The sequence below is a fragment of the Mirounga angustirostris genome, unplaced genomic scaffold, assembly GCF_029215605.1.
Source record: "Mirounga angustirostris isolate CCGP_5_RB_7025 unplaced genomic scaffold, mMirAng1.0.hap1 SCAF_1, whole genome shotgun sequence".
Classification (NCBI taxonomy): Eukaryota; Metazoa; Chordata; class Mammalia; order Carnivora; family Phocidae; genus Mirounga; species Mirounga angustirostris.
In genome coordinates this window covers 110,917,611-110,938,075 of record NW_026991709.1, presented here as the reverse complement: position 1 = coordinate 110,938,075, position 20,465 = coordinate 110,917,611, and the positions used below count along the sequence as shown (strand labels likewise).

General features: G+C 38.8%; 1 protein-coding gene across 4 annotated transcripts in view; it reads left to right on the top strand.

The window, feature by feature from the left end:
- The window catches only part of EIF2A (eukaryotic translation initiation factor 2A), a 49,080-nt gene extending 36,933 nt beyond the window's left edge, over nt 1-12,147 (top strand). For all 4 annotated transcript variants that reach the window (XM_064586332.1, XM_045903556.3, XM_045903555.3 and 1 more), the window contains one exon: nt 72-12,147. In XM_064586332.1, coding sequence (XP_064442402.1) covers nt 72-137 — 66 coding nt within the window. In that variant the 3' untranslated portion in view covers nt 138-12,147. The remainder of the gene's footprint in view (nt 1-71) is intronic.
- The last annotated feature ends 8,318 nt before the right edge of the window (nt 12,148-20,465 follow it).

The following is a 20,465-nucleotide window of genomic DNA, read 5'->3' as shown; positions in this document are numbered from 1 at the left end:
GGCTGTAGATCCAATAATTATTTTATTTCATTTCCTATTTAATAACTTTGTTGTTTTAAACTTATTTCTAGTTGGAGAAAATTCAAAAAGAGAAAGCCCTTCTCCAGGAGCTGGAAGATTTGGAATTGGGTATTTAAAGATTCACAGAGAGCAAGTTGTTACCAGAAATCAGTGCAAACACATTTTCTGTTAAACCCATTGGTGGACATGAAATATCCATGTGCCCACATTTAATTTTCATCTATAATTTTAACCATTTATCCAAGATTCTGCATATGTGTGAAGTTACTTAATAATGTCTGTTAAATTGATTTTTACATCCTGCATCCTATACCATGTCAACACATGATAAAGAAAAGAAACACATGAACTTTTTAGTAAGTTTGACAGATTGAAAGACAGTGTCATTGGTTTTTTTATTAGGAGACAGTATTTACCATACATGTGAATAAAAACATTTAAATTTAATCATTGTTCGCTTTGTTATAAGTTCCTAAGTTAACATGTCCTTTATTAATTAATCAGACAAGCTTGGGAAATTTTTCCTTTGAATATATAATACGGCTTTTTTTTTTATCCTAAAGAATTATTATATTGTCCAAATTTTAAAGAAAAGCCTTAAAAATCTGAATGTACTAAATTGATTATATTTTTTGTAGTATTTGAAATAGTTTTTCTGCTTAGTTCTAAAGTAAATATACTTTAAAAATAGAAAATAGTAAAACATTTTATTTTGATATTTCAAATAATCTAGTGATTTAAGGATGAAGTAAATATTTTCGAAACATGAACTATGATTATTTTGCTATAGTTGAGTCTCGATTATTTTGATTGTTTATTCATATGATGAAAAAAAGTTGTAATGATAATGCAAGACACTCACCTATGAAAACTAATTTATATATAGTTTTAGAGTCTGTTATAATTTTTTTTTTTATCAGGTTTACATTTAAAGTCACTTTAAAAGTTTGATTAATTTAAGTAATCTCTACACCCAGCTTGGGGCTTGAAATCACAACCCTGAGATCAAGAGTCACACGCTCTCCTGACTGAGCCAACCAGGCACCCTAACATTTGAAACTGCTTTTATTTCATTTGCATTAATACAGGTTTTCATTTTTCAGAGGTAATCTTTAAACTGATAGGTAAAAGAATACAGAAACAGCTTGAGAGATAAAAATAGATAACTGAGTTTACTGACATCCCAGAGCTTCTACTAAGATTTGGTAATTCATTACAGTTGAGTGGTGTTTTGACACAGAGGGATAGTCCAAAATGGCGGAGGAATAGGAGACCTTAGTTTCGTCTGGTCCCAGGAATTCAGCTACATAGCTATCAAATCATTCTGAATACCTGCGAACGCAACCAAAGATCTAAAGGAATAGCTGCAACTCTACAAATAGAAAAGTGACCACTTTCTACAAGGTAGAAGGTGCAGAGAAGTGAATGTGAGGCAATAAATGGGAAGATAAACTGTGAGAGGAGGGAGCCTCTGTCAGCAGTCCCGGAAAGTGATATAGCAGAGTGCAAAATCAGAACTTTTTAAAAGTCTGCTCCAGGGGCACCTGGGTGGCACAGTTGGTTAAGTGTCTGCCCTCGGCTCAGGTCATGATCCAGGGTCCTGGGATCAAGCCCCACATTGGGCTCTCTGCTCAGTTGGGAGTCTGCTTCTCCTTCTGCCCGTCGTGTCAGCCCCCCAACCCCCAGCTCGTGCTCTCTCTCTCTTTCTCTGTCAAATAAATAAAATAAAAAGTCTGCTCTGGAGAGGAACGTCCCTGCCTGAAAGGTGCTCAGGTGGGGCGGAATCCTAGGTGGGACATTGTGGTCTCAGGATCCTTGGGGTCACAGGAAGAGGGGGGTTGCCTGCGTGTGGCAAAGTTCCCAGGCATTGGAGCAGGGAAGCTGGCTGCAACCAGCAATCCCAGGAGTGGGTTCTCAGCTCAGGGTTGCCATAAACCAGGAACTTTGGCACAGTTGGGTGACCACTCTCCAAGCAGGGGCCCAGCAAGCCGCAGAACCGTGGCAAAACCATCGCTCTTCCTCCCCTGGGAGGAGTTGCGTGGGTGCACACCAAAGGAGCCTACAGGGTTTGGAACATGGTCACGTGCCTGAGATAGAAACTCTTGGACACAGGCTGGGTGAGCACACTGTGGATGGAGACCAGGGAGAAGTTTTTCTTTAGAATTTTGGGATCTAGTTTTCTAACAGACCAAAATACACACAGGATCCAGTCTATTGCTCTCTTCTGTTCACCTGTCTGATTATATTCCACCCCCCCCCCGGTTTCAGGTCCCTTCTGATTTGTTTAGTGTATATTTCTCTGGGGTCGTTGTTGTTTTGTTCTCTTGTTCATCTATTCTTCTCTGGACAGAATGACAAGATGGAAAACCTCACCTCAAAAAAGAGAACAAGAGACAGTATGGGACCTAATCAGTATGGATATAAGTAAGATGTCAGAACTAGAGTTCAGAATAACAATTTTAAAGATACTAGCTGGGCTTGAAAAAAGCATAGAAGACACGAGAATCCCTTTCTGGAGAAATGAACTAAAATCTAATCAAGTTGAAATAAAGGCTATTAATGAGATGCAATAAAAAATGGAGGCTCTAACTGCTAGGATAAATGAGGCAGAAGAGAGAATTAGTGATATAGAAGACAAAATGATGGAGAATAAAGCTGAGAAAAAGATAACAACTGGACCACAGAGGAGAATTCGAGAGATAAGTGATCCATAAAGTGAAACAGTGTTAGAATAATTGAGATCCCAGAAGAAGAGGAAAGGGTGGGTGGGCAGAAGGTATACCAGAGTGAATTATAGCAGAGAATTAACCTAATCTGGGGAAGGAAACAGGCATCCAAGTCCAGAGAATCCCTCTCAAAATCAATAAAAATAGATCACACCCCGACATATAATAGTGAAACTTGGAAATCTCAGAGACAGAAAATCCTGAAAGCAGCTCAGGACAAGGAGTCTGTAACCTACAAGAATAAAAACATTAGACTGGCAGCAGACTTATCCACAGAAACCTGGCAGGCCAGAAAGGACTGGCATGATACATTCAGGGTGCTAAATCAGAAAAATATGCAGCCAAGAGTACTTTATCCAACTAGGATGTCATTCAAAATAGAAGGAGAGAGAAAGCTTCCAGCACAAACAGAAACTAAAAGAATTAGATCACCAAACCAGCCGTGTAAGAAATATTAAAAGGGATCCTTTAAGTGAAGAGAGAACCCAAAAGTAACAGATCAGAAGGGAACAGAGACAGTATACAGAAATAGTCACTTTACAGGTAATAATATGGCACTAATTCATATCTTTCAATAGTTACTCTGCATGTAAATGGGCTAAATGCCCCTAATGAAAAGACACAGGGTATCAGATTGGATAAAAAAGCAAGACCCATCAATATGATGTCTGCAAGAGACTCAGACCCAAAGACACCTCCAGATTTAAAGTGAGGGGGTGGAAAACCATGTCATGCTAATGGACATCAAAAGAAAGCTGGGGTAGCCATCCTTATATCAGACAAATTAGATTTTAAACCAAAAACTGTAATAAAATATAAGAAAGGACAGTATATCAAAATTAAAGGGTCTATCCAACAAGAAGATCTAACAATTGTAAATATGCCCCTAACATGGGAGCAGCCAATTATATAAACCAATTAGTAACAAAATTAAAGAAACACATTGATAATAATACAAAAATAACAGGGGACTTTAACACCCCACTCACTGCAATGGACAAATCATCTAAACAGAAGATCAACAAGGAAACAAGGGCTTTGAATGACACACTGGACAATATGGGCTTCAAAATATATTCAGAGCATTCCAACCTAAAGTAACAGAATACACCTTCTCGAGTGCACATGGAACATTCTCCAGAATAGATCACATCCTGGGTCATAAATCAGATCTCAACTGGTACCAAAAGATTGGGATCATTCCCTGCATATTTTCAGACCACAATGCTTTGAAAACTGAACTCATTCACAAGAGGAAATTTGGAAAAAATCAAATATATGGAGGCTAAGGAACATCTTACTAAATGAATGAGTCAACCAGGAAATTAAAGATGAATTTTAAAAAATTCATGGAAACAAATGAAAATGAAAACATAACTCTTCAAAACCTTTGGGATGCAGCAAAGTCAGTCCTAAGAGGGAAGTAGTATATAGCAATACAAGCCTTTCTCAAGAAACAAGAAAGGTCTCAAATACACAATCTAACCTTACACCTAAAGAAGCTGGAGAAAGAACAAATAAAGCCAAAACCCAGCAGGAAAAGAGCATTAATAAAGATTAGAGCAGAAATCAATGGAATAGAAACCAAAAGAACAGTAGAACAGATCAATGAAACTAGGAGTTAGTTCTTTGAAAGAATTAATAAGATTGATAAACCCCTGGCCAGACTTAACAAAAAGAAAAGAGAAAGGACCCAAATAAAATCAGGAATAACAGAGGAGAGATCACAATTACAAGAACATATGAGCAACTGATATGCCAACAAATTAGGCAATCTGGAAGAAAAGGATGCATTCCTAGAGACATATAAGCTACCAAAACTGAACCAGGAAGAAATAGAAAACCTGAACAGACATATAACTAGCAAGGAAATTGATGCAGTAATCAAAAATCTCCCAAAAAACTAGAGTCCAGGCTGGATGGCTTCCCAGGGGAATTCTACCAAACATTTAAAGAAGAATTAATACCTATTCTTATGAAACTGTTTCAAAAAATAGAAATGGAAGGAAAACTTCCAAACTCTTTCTATGAGGCCAGCATTACCTTGATCCCAAAACCAAAGACCTGACCAAAAAAGAATTACAGACTAACATCCCTGATAAACATGGATACAAAAATTCTCACCAAGATACTAGCCAATAGGATCCAACAATACATTAAAAGGATTATTCACCACAACCAAGTGGGATTTATTCCTGGGCTGCAAGGGTGGTTCAACATCTGCAAATCAATCAATGTGGTACACTACATTAATAAGGGACAAGAACCATATAATCCTCTCAATAGATGCAGAAAAAGCATTTGACAAAGTATGGCATCCTTTCTTGATTAAAACTCTTCTCAGTATAGGGATAGAGGGAACATGCCTCAATATCATAAAAACCATACACAAAAAGCCCACAGTGAATATCATTCTCAATGGGGAAAAACAGAGCTTTTCCTCAAGGTCAGGAACATGGCAGGGATGTCCACTATCACCACTGTTGTTCAACATAGTACTAGAAGTCCTAGCCTCAGCAATCAGACAACAAAAAGAAATAAAAGGCATCCAAATTGGCAAAGAAGTCAAACTCTCACTCTTCTCAGATCACATGATACTCTATGTGGAAAACCCAAAAGACTCCACCCCAAAACTGCTAGAACTCACAGGAATTCAGTAAAGTGGCAGTATATAAAATCAATGCACAGAAATCAGTTGCGTTTATATACACCAACAACAAGACAGAAGAAAGACAAATTAAGGAGTTGATCCCATTTACAATTGCACCCAAAACCATAAGATACCTAGGAATAAATCTAACCAAAGAGGCAAAGAATCTGTACTCAGAAAACTATAGAACACTCATGAAAGAATTTGAGGAAGACACAAAGAAATGGAAAAACGTCCCATGCTCGTGGATGTGCAGAACAAATATTGTTTAAATATCTATGCTACCCGAAGCAATCTACACATTCAAATGCAATCCTTATCAAAATACTATCAACTTTTTTCACAGAGCTGGAACAAATAATCCTAAAATTGATATGGAACCAGAAAAGACCCCAAATAGCCAAAGGAATGTTGAAAAAGAAAACCAAAGCCGGTGGCATCACAATTCCGGACTTCAAGCTCTATGACAAAGCTGTAATCATCAAGGCAGTATGGTACTGGCACAAAAACAGACACATAGATCAATGGAACAGAATAGAGAGCCCAGAAATGGACCCTCAACCTGTGGTCAACCAATCTTCGACAAAGCAGGAAAGAATATCCAATGGAAAAAAGACAGTCTCTTCTACAAATGCTGTTGGGAAAATTGGACAGCCACATGCAGAAGAATGAAACTGGACCATTTCCATACACCATACATAAAAATAGACTCAAAATGGATGAAAGACCTAAATGTGAAATAGGAATCCATTAAATCCTAGAGAACACAGGCAGCAACCTCTGTGACCTTGGTTGCAGTAACTTCTTGCTAGACACATCCCCAAAGGCAAGGGAAACAAAGGCAAAAATGAACTATCGGGACTTCATCAGGATAAAAAGCTTTTGCACAGCAAAGGAAACAGTCGACAAAGCTGAAAGACAACCAATAGAATGGGAAAAGATATATGCAAGTGCCTTATCAGATAAAGGGTTAATATCCAAAATCTATAAAGAACTTATCAAACCCAACACCCAAAGAATAATCCAATCAAGAAATGGGCAGAAGACATGAACAGACATTTCTCCAAAGAAGACATGCCACTAGCCAACAGACACATGAAAAAGTGCTCAACATTACTTGGCATCAGGGAAATACAAATCAAAACCACAATGAGATACCACCTCACACCAGTCAGAATGGCTAAAATTAACAAGTCAGGAAAGGACAGATGTTGGTGAGGATGTGGAGAAAGGGGAGCCCTCCTACACTGTTGGTGGGAATGCAAGCTGGTGCAGCCACTCTGGAAAACAGTATGGAGGTTCCTCAAAAAGTTGAAAATAGAGCTGCCTATGACCCAGCAATTGCACGACTAGGGATTTACCCCAAAGATATAAACGTGATCCAAAGGGGCACCTACACCCCAGTGTTTGTAGCAGCAGTGTCCACAATAGCCAAACTATGGAAAGAGCCCAGACGTCCACTGACAGATGAATGGATAAAAATGTGGTATATATATACACACAATGGAATACTACTGAGACATTAAAAAAAAAAAAAAGAAATCTTGCCACTTGTAACTACATGGATGGAACTAGAGGGTATTATGCTAAGCAAAATGAGTCGATCAGAGAAAGACTATTATCTTATGATCTCATATGTGGAATTTAAGAAACAAAACGGAATCATAGGGGACGAGAGAAAAAAAGAAAAGGCAAAATCAGAGAGGGAGACAAACCATAAGAGACTCTTAATCATAGGAAACATACTGAGGATTGCAGGAGGGGAGGGAGTTGGGGATGGGGTAACTGGGTGATGGACATTAAGGAGGACATGTGATGTAAGGAGCACTCGGTATTATATAGGACTGATGAGTCACTGACCTCTACCTCTGGAACTAATAATACATTATATGTTAACTAATTGAATTTAAATTAAAAAAATAAATTTAAAAAAACAATTGTATTTTAAATGTTTTGTGTGTAGAGGGTCGGGGTGGGTGGAAGTGTGTGTGTGTGTGCTTGCACATATATAATTGCTTTCAACATTAATTTATTTCTGATAATAGAAACTTAAACAGATAGATTACTTTTACAATGTATTACCTTAAAAATTGTTTTTCTGGGGCACCTGGATGACTCAGTTGGTTAAGCATCTGCCTTCAGCTCAGGTCGTGATCCCAGAGTCCTGGGATCGAGCCTGGCATCGGGCTCCCTGCTCAGCGGGGAGTCTGCTTCTCCCTCTGTCTCTCCCCCTGACTTGTGCTCTCTCACTCTTTCTCTCAAATAAATAAATAAAATCTTTTTAAAAAATTGTTTTTTTAATAAAATATTAAATAATGCGTCCTAAGATAATGTAATGTTTTTTGGCCTGGCAGCCTAACAATTTTTTAAAAATTAATTACTCATTTATAGCAGAATTTACAGTAAACATTAATTATCTTCAAAATGTTTATCTCAAAGATAGTATCATTGACTTTTGTTTTAGTCAGATGCATTTAAATTGTTCCAGGCTAACTGTTCCTACCAAAATTCTTAGGCTCATATTTTCAGAATTGTCTTTATTTCTGTAATCATTTAATCCATTCAACTCTTAAAAAAAAATGTTTCATTTCTGAGCACATGTCAATATAAAAATCACTGATGTATTCTTTTTTTTTTTTAAAGATTTTATTTATTTATTCATGAGAGACAGAGAGAGAGAGAGAGAAGCAGGCTCCCAAGGAGCAGGGAGCCCGATGCGGGACTCGATCCCAGGACCTTGGGATCATGACCTCAGCCGAAGGCAGACGCTTAACCATCTGAGCCACCCAGGCGCCCCACTGATGTATTCTTTTTTTTTTTTTTTTAAAGATTTTATTTATTTATTCATGAGAGACAGAGAGAAACAGAGGGAGAAGCAGGCTCCCAAGGAGCGGGAAGCCCGATGCGGGACTCGATCCCAGGACCCTGGGATCATGACCTGAGCCGAAGGCAGACGCTTAACCATCTGAGCCACCCAGGCGCCCCCCACTGATGTATTCTTTGACTACATATTTTGTTTGATTTTTATTTTAAACATTATCCTCTGAGAGTAAGGTGATAGAAGAAAGAGGGTAAGGTGATGAAGGTATGCTTGAGGATGAAATTTTAAATACATTGCTGTATTCATTATAAAGGAAAATCTATAAATCCTGGATTTTCATAAAAATCTCCCTTGCTCAATTATCCCAAAAATGTTTTTGGTATTTACCATAAGCATCTCTGAAGGGCATTATAGTCTTGAGGAGAGGCACTTCAGTGGACACAAAGGCTCTCCTTTCATGAGTTAGGCAAGTTTCCCAGTGAGGGAAGAGAAAAAGACCAAAACCCAATTCTATCATTTGAAAAAAAGGAATTGTTTTCTTGGAAAAGAAATAGAGATCATTTGTGTCAAAAAATGCTATGTATGTTGCCAAAAATATAAAATACTGAATATTTTCAATTAACACTATAGTTTCTATGGGTACATTTTTTAAAAAGATTTTATTTATTTATTTATTTATTTAATTGACAGAGAGAGAAACACACACAGCGAGAGAGGGAACAGAAGCAGGGGGGAGTGGGAGAGGGAGAAGCAGGCTTCCAGCCGAGCAGGGAGCCTGATGCAGGGCTTGATCCCAGGACCCCGGGATCATGACCTGAGCCAAAGGCAGTCACTTAACCAACTGACCCAGGCGCCCCTCTATGGGTACATTTAAGTATGCAAACTTAATAGAAAAAGTTTGGTGAGGGTATATACTAAATGGATGACATTGACTAAGGTGGAGGGTGGTCAAAAGGAATGTTAGCCTTATTTGTTATGTTTAATTTTTTATATAAGGAAGATTATAGTTTTATAAAGTTTAAAAATCATAATCAACTGAGACTAGACTTCAGAATAAGAAATTGTCTTCTTGCAGTTCAATATATGACTACCATATGCCTTTCATTTCTAAGATAAGGACTCAGTGTTATGGAGATCGGGTGGAATTCATTTACTCTTCAGAGTATATCTCCTGATGTTTGAGGTAGCATGAAAGGGAAGTAAATGTCTGCAAAAATATGTGATGTTTATAACAGTGAAAATTTTTAATAGTAGGATGGAATACCGTGCAGCCTTAAAAAAAAATGATGCTGTAGACCATGGCTTAGCAGCGACAGCCCTTGGGCTGAATCCTGTGCAGCACAGTGGAGTTTTTGCATTTTTTTAAAAAAGATTTTACTTATTTATTTGTCAGAGAAAGAACACAAGCAGGGGCAGAGGGAGAGGGAGAAGCAGGCTCCCCGCTGAGCAGGGAGCCCAATGCGGGACTCGATCCCAGGACCCCGGGATCATGACCTGAGTCGAAGGCAGACGCTTAACCAACTGAGCCACCCAGGGGGCCCTAGTTTTTGCATTTTTTTTTTAAAGATTTTATTTATTTATTTGGGACAGAGAATCAGAGAGACATGAGAGGGGGGAGGGTCAGAGGGAGAAGCAGGCTCCCTGCCGAGCAGGGAGCCCGATGTGGGACTCGATCCCAGGACTCCAGGATCATGACCTGAGCCGAAGGCAGTCACTTAACCAACTGAGCCACCCAGGCGCCCCTAGTTTTTGCATTTTTAAATGTTTGAGAAATCAAAAGATGATTTGGTGACACATGAAAATTATATGAAATTCAGCTTTCTGTGTCTTTAAAGTTTTATTGGAATACAGCCATACCTGCTTTCATGCTACAGCTGCAGTTGAGTAGTTGCAAAAGACTATGTAGCTTGAAAAGTCTAAAACATTTCTTCTCTGGCCCTTTACAGAAAAGGTTTGCCAAAAAAGAAAAATGAAAAAGTTTGCTAACTTCCACTCTACAAGAATACAAAATAACATGAAAATAATCATAATACAGTATATAGTTATTTTGCTTCTTATATTCTCCACTATATAAATGCCCAGAAGTGGAATTGCTGGTCATATCATATTTAAAAATTTAAATGTTCCTGGGGCACCTGGGTGGCTCAGTCGTTAAGCATCTGCCTTCGGCTCAGGTCATGATCCCAGAATCCTGGGATCAAGCCCTGTGTCAAGCTCCCTACTCATCGGGGAGTCTGCTTCTCCTCTCTCTCTCTCTCTCTCTTCCCCCCTCACTCTCGCGCTCTCTCAAATAAATAAAATCTTTTTAAAAAATTTAAATGTTCCCTTTATTGTGTTTTCCTTCATCAACCTCACCATTTGGGGTTTTTAATCAATTTGTTTTGATATTGGGTACTGCTATCACTCTGAGACCATTGTGTTTACTTAATGGAAGTATGATCGAGTTACTTGAGTGAATCTCATGAATGACTGCAAATTGGCATCTTAACACCTAAACTTTTATTTTTTAAGAAATAAGGCAATGGGCCAGATTGATTTTGATAAGGATTGAACCATTTAAACCTTTATTGTTCAAAAGATTAATGAGCCACCAACCTGCTTCAGATAAACTATTACATTCCTTTTTTGAACTAAATACTTCCAGAATTTATACCCCTTGGCAAGTAAAAGTTACTGTGCTTAAATTCCAAAAGAAATTTCATATCAGAAAGTCTGTGAAATGTGAAAAAGTAGGCTGTTGAGTTTTCCAAAAGTAAATCGTAAGGTAAACATTTTAATCTTGGCTCCTTAGCTGTTTCCCTAAAAACACAATCCATTGACAGCCACAGTCAGCTGAGACTGTGTGTAACCCCTCCATCACATGAGGGCTCAGCCACAGGCCCCCGCAATGTTACCCATCTACAGGGACCACTCAGGGGCAACTGGAGTTGGTGAGGTTAGGTGTCAGGCATGGAAACGCTGCTGCAGTTGTGGGGACGTGTTTACAGTGAAGGCTTATTAATGGAACCTCTCTGGGGCTTGACCAGCTCCTATCTTTACTTCACCTTTTTCTTGGTATGTTGTGGAGATGATACGTGAGCCAACTAGGATGATTCCATCTACTTTCTGTCTTCTAGAGTTCTTACATCTTCTAGACCACTGCCTTCATGCCAGTGTTACCATCGATGTACTACCACTTTCCTGGCATTTTTCTGAGATCCTTAGACAAGAGAGAGCCAAATGCATGTGCTTATTTTGCTGTCTTAAATTAGGAGTCAGAAAAGTGCACTTCGAAAAGTGTTTATAATATATACAATCATATTTTAAGTGAATTTGAAAATTAAAAGCCTTTTGTTTTGCCTAAACAATTCCTGATAGGGCCACTAGAGGGTTCCAAAAATCAGAGCATTGTAGATGAAAATTAACAGATTTTACAACATAATCCGGAAAATACGTTCACTCACTTAAAAGTTGCCAGTCTAATAGGCTGGTTTGTTGTTCTTTCTTTTTTTCATTGCCAGGTTCCTTGAATTAACCCTCTTTAGCCCCTTGCCATCAGACTTATTTTTACCTTTCTCCTGATTCTGTCAGTTATCTATTGGCTGCAAATGAATCATGTCCCAAGAGTTTATTTGTAGGTCAAATGTTTACAAAATAGAATGTGTTTTCCCAGAGAGGTAATAATGTAACTAATTATTGGTGCTGAGGTGAGCCCATGAAGAATTAAATGGAAGAACTGTGTATACATTTTATTTTAAGATTTTATTTATTTGTTTGAGAGAGAGAGAGAATAAGCTGGGGGGAGGAGCAGAGGGAGAGGCAGAAGCAGACTCCCTGCTGAGCAGGGAGCCCAATGTGGAACTCAATCCCAGGACCCTGAGATCATGACCTGAGCTGAAGGCAGATACTTAACTGACTGAGCCACCTAGGCACCCTACATTTTTTTTTAATGCAGTTTGAAAAATTTTAAAAACTAGTGCCAGAATAAGAAATATATAAAAATAGAATGAGAATTCCTTTAGAAAGTTTGAATGCTACTTTTTTAAAAAAGCAGATTTAAATGAAGAAAAAAGAAGAAAATAACTTTTAGGATATTACTAAGTATGATTTTGGTCATTTTTGTGTGCTTTAGATACTTGTTCTTTACTATATACATACAAACATATCTTCTCTTCTCCTTGATACAAACTTTCACTATTCTTGAATTTAATTACAACTGAAGTAATTTGGTGTTTACAAATGAAATGAAGGAAAGAAAGAAGAGAGATTTCCTAAAATAGATCACTAAGCAAAAAATGGAAGCAGTAGAGAAAGAAAAAGGTGATACAGACAAAAAGGTATACAGGAGATGCACAGAGGAAGTGAAGGAAAGACATTGGAATTGGGTCAGATCTATCACACCCAGGCAACCCCTCAGTTGCTTATTTGATCTGGGGAGGGATGGAAGGATGGTGAGCACACTTGAAAGAGGAAATAGGTACTCTGTAACCCCGACATAGTTGCAGATCAGGCACTATGTGACCTGGGAATACCTTCAGAAATCTCTTAGCAATTTAGTTCCTTTTGGAAGAAAAGGGAGCTGTATTTTTAGAGTCCTAAAAGACCTAGCAAAGCAGAGCTGCTTACATTTCCACCCTGAGGCAAAATTACTCCTACGCACAGTTTTGTTTATTTTTCTATGTTCAGTTGAAGCTAAACAGGTCAAATCCTAGAATTGTGATATCACCAGAGAGGATCTTTTATTGTGCCCAGCCTGTTTTGTTTTTGCATCCCTCCCCACCTCCTTGGACATCTGGCACTCACTTAAGGAACCTGAAGTCCCTGGCTTGTGCTTCCTCCCCCAAACCCCCAATTGATTGAAATCATATATTTGGACCATAAAACCCAAGCAGACGTTGCATTTTAAACCCTGGCAATGAAAGACTTTCTCAAGGAATTTAAATAGAGTTTGGTAATGATGATGGTAGAGAAGTGATACACCTTGGGCATAGAAGTAATGGCCCCAGTGCAAAATAAAAATGTGGAGTTCCTTGTTCAAAAAGAAGAGTTTCAAGATGGTGACAGCAAAGTGTTAATAAGCAGAGTACAGGCCCCTTCCCTGTTTAAGTAAACTCTATCCCCAAGGTGGGACAAACTCATGACTCCAAGATCAAGAATCACGTGCTCTACCGACTGAGGCAGCCAGGTGCCCTGTGGGCAGGCCCTTCTAAGCACTGAGTCCTGTGAAATGGACTCACACCCATGAAGCCAGCCTTGCACAGAAGCTACTGGAATTCCATCTGATCTAAAGAGTCTACTTTGTCTATAGACATCCTCCTGCTCCCCGGAGGAGGAAGAGGTAGTGTCTGACCCTAACAAGACTGTTATGATATTTGGGTTGGCAGCTGCTGGGGAAAGGAAGATATTTTTTTAACTTTATTAGAGCAGTTTTAGGTTCACAGCAAAATTGAGCTGAAGGTACAGAGATTTCCCATATAACCCCTGCCCCCACACATGCAGAGCCTCCTCCATTGTCAACATCCCCACTAGAGTGGTACGTTTGTTACAATTGATGAACACATTGACACATCACCCCCCAAAGTCCATAGTTTACATGAGGCTTCATCATGTACAACACTCTTGACATACATTCTACGGGTTTGGACAAATGCTTAATGACAGGTGTCCATCATAGTATCATACAGAGCAATTTCACTGTCCTAAAAGTCCTCTGCTCTACCTATTCATCTCCCCACTCCCACTACTGACAGTTGCTGATCTTACTGTCTCCATACTTTTGCCTTTTCCAGAATGTCATATAGTTGGAATCATACAGTATGCAGTCTTTTCAGATTGGCTTCATTCCCTCAGTAATATGCATTTAACATTCCTCCATGTCTTTCATGACTTGATAGTGCTGAATAATATTCCGCTGTCTGGATGTACCAGTTTATTTATCCATTCACCTCCTGAAGGACATCTTGGTTGTCTCCAAGTTTTGGCAAATGTGAATAAAGTTGCTATAAACATTAATGTGCAGGTTTTCATATGGACAGAAGTTTGATCCTAGGCCTTTCATCCTAGGCCTCTTGATGTCACCCCTTCAGGAAGTCTGAGGTCTGGCCTTGATCCTGAGCTTACTGGCCAGGGTTATTCCATCTTTCAAATGGCCTCTCAGACATTGATAGTCTACCATCTGAACTTCCACGTAATGTTTGTCTATATTTCTAGGTTTAAGACTTGAAGGTGGGAATGACAGCAGTTAGAAAATCTAAGCCAGGCTGAAGGAAAGATAAGATACATGGCTTGAAGAGCGCTTGATTTGAAAGCAAGAGAAATGGACCCTCTAGAGGCAAAATATGTTGTTACAACTCACAGATTCAAATGAAAAGACACAGAACAAGGCCCTAGAGATGAGAGGAACCTGAGTAGTTTGGGGTCTAGAAGTGTCCTCGGGGTTCTTTTGTCAGAATTAATCAACTTCAGTAATTTTTGGCTTTGGACATTGGCACAGCTCTGGCTGGGAAGGCTTTTGGGCATTTTAATTGACAAGACTGTGTGCATTGGGGTGAAGCTAGTCCCCCGAAGAGAAACTGAAGTACTTTTGCCAGAAGAAGAGGAGTCAATGTTGGGGAGCATTTCAACAACATATATCTACTTTATTAATATTATGAAGAGGCTCCCACAAGATAACTTGCTGATCAATTAAATTTTGTACAGGGTTCTTTATTTCTTTCTTACTTTTGATCTTGAAATGGATACATTTTGTTCAAATATAGTTTTTTTATACAAGCTATGTTCTCTAGATATTGTTTTTTTTTAATTTTTAAAAAGATTTTATTTAGTTTTGCAAGAGAGAGAGAGAGAGCAAGCATGAGGAGGGGAGGGAAGGGCAGAGGGAGAAGCAGACTCTCCACTGAGCAGGGAGCCTGATGTGGGACTCAATCTCAGTACCCTGGGATCATGACCTGAGCTGAAGGCAGACGCTTAACCGACTGAGCCACCCAGGCGCCCTCTAAATATTGTTTTTAAATTCAATTTTACCTGGTTATATTAATTTACCTTCCATCTAATGCTTTTAGTTGAGGCCTCAGGAATTTGATGTATTAACCATGTTTGGGTGTTCTTTCATAATTTTAGCTACCACATGCATTTAAATGATTCCCAAATACATATGTGTACATTCTCTCTTTCTTGTCCCATATTACCAGTCATCTCCAGCATAAGTTTTCGTGGATACCCAGTCAAAAGTTGAAATTTAACATGTTGACAATTAAATGATCTCCTTTTACTGCTTGCCAATTTCCCCATTACTATTCACTGCAATACAAGTTCAAGTAACTTCTATGCTCAGAGAAATTGCTGGGTTCTCTGGGGATTTGAAGACATATAAGACCACAGTCTGAACTCCTAAGAGACCTCAAGTCTAATTCACTAGACTTGGCTGCATAGTAGAATTGCCTGAAGAAACTTGATGATATGGAAGCCCAGGCCCCATCCTAGACCAACTAAATCAGAATAACACCTGAGTTAGAGATGTGATTACTGAATCCTCACTGTCGTAGTCAACTTGGGTTCCTATAACAAAATACCCTAGACTCGGTTAAACAACTGACCTTTATTTCTCACAGTTCTAGAAGGTGGGAAGTTCAAGATCAAGGTGCCAGCAGACTTGGTTCTTGGTGAGGACCCTCTTCTGGGCTAGCAGACAGCAGTCCTTGTACTGTGTGCTCACTCATCTCTTTTTGTGTGTGCATGTGGGGAGTCCCACTCTGATGAGCAAATCTAAACCCAGTTACCTCGAAAGACTTCACCTCCAAATACCATTATATTGGGAGTTAGGGCTTCCGTATATAAATTTGAGGAGGAACACAAACATTCAGCCCATAATATTCACTCTCCAGAGCACCCATTGGCAATCACCAAATTAGCCAGTATTTCCTCTGGAAAAATCTCTTCCTTTTTCTTTACATTTATTATCCCCTATGCAAAGCTCTTACTACTTTAAACAAGCAGTAATAACTATCACTACCTGAGGAACTAGGCTATAGATTTTACATATATCATTTTATTTGCTCTAATCCTTATTAAAACTGCAGGGAAACTCACAGCCACACAGCTAGCAAGAGAGAGGAGGATCAGACTTCAAAACCAGTGATCATCACCCTTATGCTCTTTCTCCATTCTTTCTTTTTTCCAGTCCATCTTGCGCTAAATCCCCCAAATGACCTTCCTCAGAAACCTGTAGGGCTTTTCTTCTCTGCTCAAGAATCTGTAGTACCTGTGACCATCTGCTGAATTTGTTGTTTTTCAGTGTGGCTTTCAAGGCCATCAATCTTCAGACCCTTCCTCATACTGCTAATTGTACTAATTTCATTCTTCGAGGAAACTCCCTCAGGCCAGCTCTGCTGACCTTATCTATGGATGTAGGCTATTTCTCCGAATTAGAAGATTAAGAAAATTCATAACTTGAATTTTGGACCAAAAGAGCAGCCTCTGAGAACAAATGGAGTACATTATTACTTTTGGATTATTAATTTGTACAACTATTATTAATACCAACTAATTATTAGTTATTATTACCAACTAATAGGTTACTGACTCGGTCCTACATGATGATCCATTTAATGCCTGCCTCGCATTTCATGTATGGCCTGGGAGGCTCCAAGAGATGTCTGACTTATGTTTGGTAAATGAATTCACTCTTACCAGGTGTCGCCATTATCCCCCTCCCCCCCACACACACCACAGGTCTTCTGACGAATGCTACCTCTGCTCTGCTGGACACCGCGCCCTCTGCTGGCACACCTCTGCTACTTCACTGAACACTGGGGTCTCTGTCAATATCTGGGCACATTTAGCATATCACAACCCAAATAGGTTAGAGCCCTTAATGTGCCATAGTTTGTGTCTCTGGATAAGATGGAGAATGTCTCTCTTCTCTTTGCATTTTGTTGGAGGACCGTTGTTGAAAGCTGCGCTTCTGGGGTTCCAATGTTGTGCCTCATTTTTGGACTTTTAGATCTGTCAATTTTTGGAATCTAGTTGGGATGAGGAGGAATTTGAGTGCCAGTCACTGTGCTAGGGTTGGACTCATATTTCCTCCAGACACTCGTGCTCTGTTGCTGACTGGGCTCTTGTTCTTTGGCCTCTTCTCTTAAAATGCATTATTTCCCAGGAGCATTAATTCCATGTTCCCCCAAACCCCACCTAAGTATACATCTGTCTGTTTGCCAGCCACACCCCACACAATCTGAGCTCCAGCTGTGGAAACCTTCCAGGCTTAATGAGATTCCCCACTTACCTACTTTCGTACATCTTTTTTTTTTTTTTTTAAGATTTATTTATTTATTTTAGAGAGAGAGGGAGCATGGGGGGAGGGACAGAGGGAGAGGGAGAGTGAGTCTCAAGCAGACTCCACACTGAGCACAGAGCCCAATGTGGGGCTCAATCTCACCACCCTGAGAGCACGACCTGAATCAAAACCAAGAGTTGGACACTCAACTGCACCATCCAGGCGCCCTAAGATTTTATTTTTAAGTACTCTCTACACCCAATGTAGGGCTTGAACTTACAATCCTGAGATCAAGAGTCATGTGTTCTACTCACTGAACCAGCCAGGTGCCCCTACTTTTGTGCATCTTATTGGTCTCACTTCAAATATTTTCTTACCCAATCATGACCTTCTTTAAGACCAAGAACCCACCAAGTCTAATTAGTCCTTGTGCCCTAGTTTTGCACTATGCCCGGTGGTTTACAATAACTGTTCTGTGTTAACTTTCTCCCTGTTGTATATGACTCCTTTCCTTTAGATATTTGTTTACTTCAATCTTTACCCATACAGTTACCACATCTGTCTTCTGAAGATAGTGCTTTGATAATGCCACCAATCTCTAATGGCTCCCATTTTTTATAGGAAAAAAATTCAAACTGCTTAGCCTGGCATTTAAGACCTTCCACAATCTGCCCTACCTACATTCCTATTCTGGCTTCCCATTCATTTCTTAGAGGATATAAAAATACTATAGGTAAAGCCCTTAACAACACCTTGTATATAGTAGACACTTGATAAACAGTAGCTTGATAGTGTTTGTTTTCATTTTTTTCTTATTGTTACTATTACAAAAACTCCATGGTCACCTGGGCTACCAGGAGAAATGACAGTCCCTGACCTTACCAAACTCAGCTAAGAGCAGAAGAGACCAACACAGTAATAACTGATTACAATGAAATATGATGACTAAGTAGGGAGGTGATTTCTCAGTGCTTAAGGGCCAGAGCGCAAGGAAGGCTGAGTGAATTTGCCTTGAAGAATTAGTAGAAAGGTTTATACTTTTCTTTGTAGAGGTTTGCCCATTTCATGTAGATTTATTCTAGAAAATATTGTTAAGAGATACCCTTTTTTAAAAACCACATTTTCTAACTATTGATGAAAGATAACTATTGATTTTTGTGAATTGAACTTGTATGTAGCAAGCTTTCTGGACACCAAGTTTGTAGGTTCTTTTTGTTTTTTTTTATGTATATAACTATATCGTTTATAAACAGTGGCAGTTTTGTTTCTTTTCAGTCCTTACATTTTCTAATTCTTTTTCTTATTAGATTTGCTAGGTAGTGCACAATTGTACAATTCAGCACAATGCTGAACGGGAGAAGTGAATGTGGGTATACTTGACCTGTTTCTGACTGAACTGAGAATTTCTTGGGATTCTAATGTCTCAAATTAAGTATGATATCTGCATTTTTTGTTAGATAACTTTTATCAGGTTAAGGAAATTTCCTTCTAAGTCATTGAGAATTTTTACAATAAATGAGTTTAATTGTAGCAAATCCTATGGAAATGTTCATATGATGTATCTTCTCTAATCCATTATTGCAAAGATTCCAATAGATTTCTTTTTTTAAAGAAAGATTTTATTTATTTATTTGACAGAGAGAGACACAGCGAGAGAGGGAACACAAGCAGGGGGAGGGGGAGAGGGAGAAGCAGGCTTCCCGCGGAGCAGGGAGCCCAATGTGGGGCTTGATCCCAGGACCCTGGGACCATGACCTGAGCTGAAGGCAGATGCTTAACAACTGAGCCACCCAGGCGCCCCTCCAATAGACTTCTTAATTGAAAAAATTCTTGTATTCTTATCCACTTTCTCATGATGTATTTCCTAACACATTAATTTAAATCTATTTCCTTTCTCCTACTGCAAGGTTCCATTCCGATTGACACCAATATAATCACTCACTTGCTTTATTCCACATTACATGCAGCAGTCTTAGAATAATAATACAAACAAAATAGTATCACCATCAGTGTGGTTACTGAAAAAAGTTTGATTTTGGTTTTGCAGTTCCTTTTGTCCTAAGATATATAAAATTTATATTAATCACTTAATGTCTAAGTGAACTGAAATTAACAGCTGTGTAAAATGTTTTCAGAGTCTCACTGCATCCTTAAATTAGAAAAAAATATTTGATCATGTGCTATTTTGAGCTATTAGATATAAGAAACTACGGGCACACACTTACTGAGAATTTCCTATTCCACTGTTTCTCAAACTCGCATTTGATGTATTTCATAATTGAAATACCTGGGATAAATGATCCAGAATGACCTATATTTATTAATACTGAAACTTTAAAAAAGTATGATCAAATTTTCCATTGCTACCCCGAACACACTTCCCCAAATCATCCAATTGAAGCCCATATACTATAAGGGTCTTTCTAATACCATCTTTCTGAGACTCCCCTTGGTTCCCAGTGGTGTGTGTTCCCCTTTGCTGCAATAAATGATAAATGAAACTTCTCAATTCCTGGTATATTCTTGGTTTTAAATGCTCTGACAGAAACTAAAAGACCTATCAACCAATGGCAATGGATTTTATTTTGGTCCTGACTTTAGAAAAATATCTATGAAGACAAGATATTTGAACACTGGATATGTGGTATTAAAGAATTACTGTGCTTTTTTTAAGGTGGGATAACGGTCTTGTGGTCAGATTTTTCTTTTCTTCCCCAAAGACTAGTTATTTTCTAGAGATACATGTTTAAATACCTACAAGTGAAATGATAGGATGTCTGATATTTGCATCCCCGGGCGGGGAAGAACAGGTTAGAGCTATAGACCATCAAGACTGTCAAAATGCCAGTAATTGTTAAAGGCTGTTAATGAGTAAGGTAATTATTCTACTCCTCTACATGATCGAAATTTTCCAAAGGTCTTTTTTTTTTAAAAAATTCATTCTTTTAGGAGAGAGCAATATTGTAAGATCAAAGAAAAAGCCATAGTATGGCA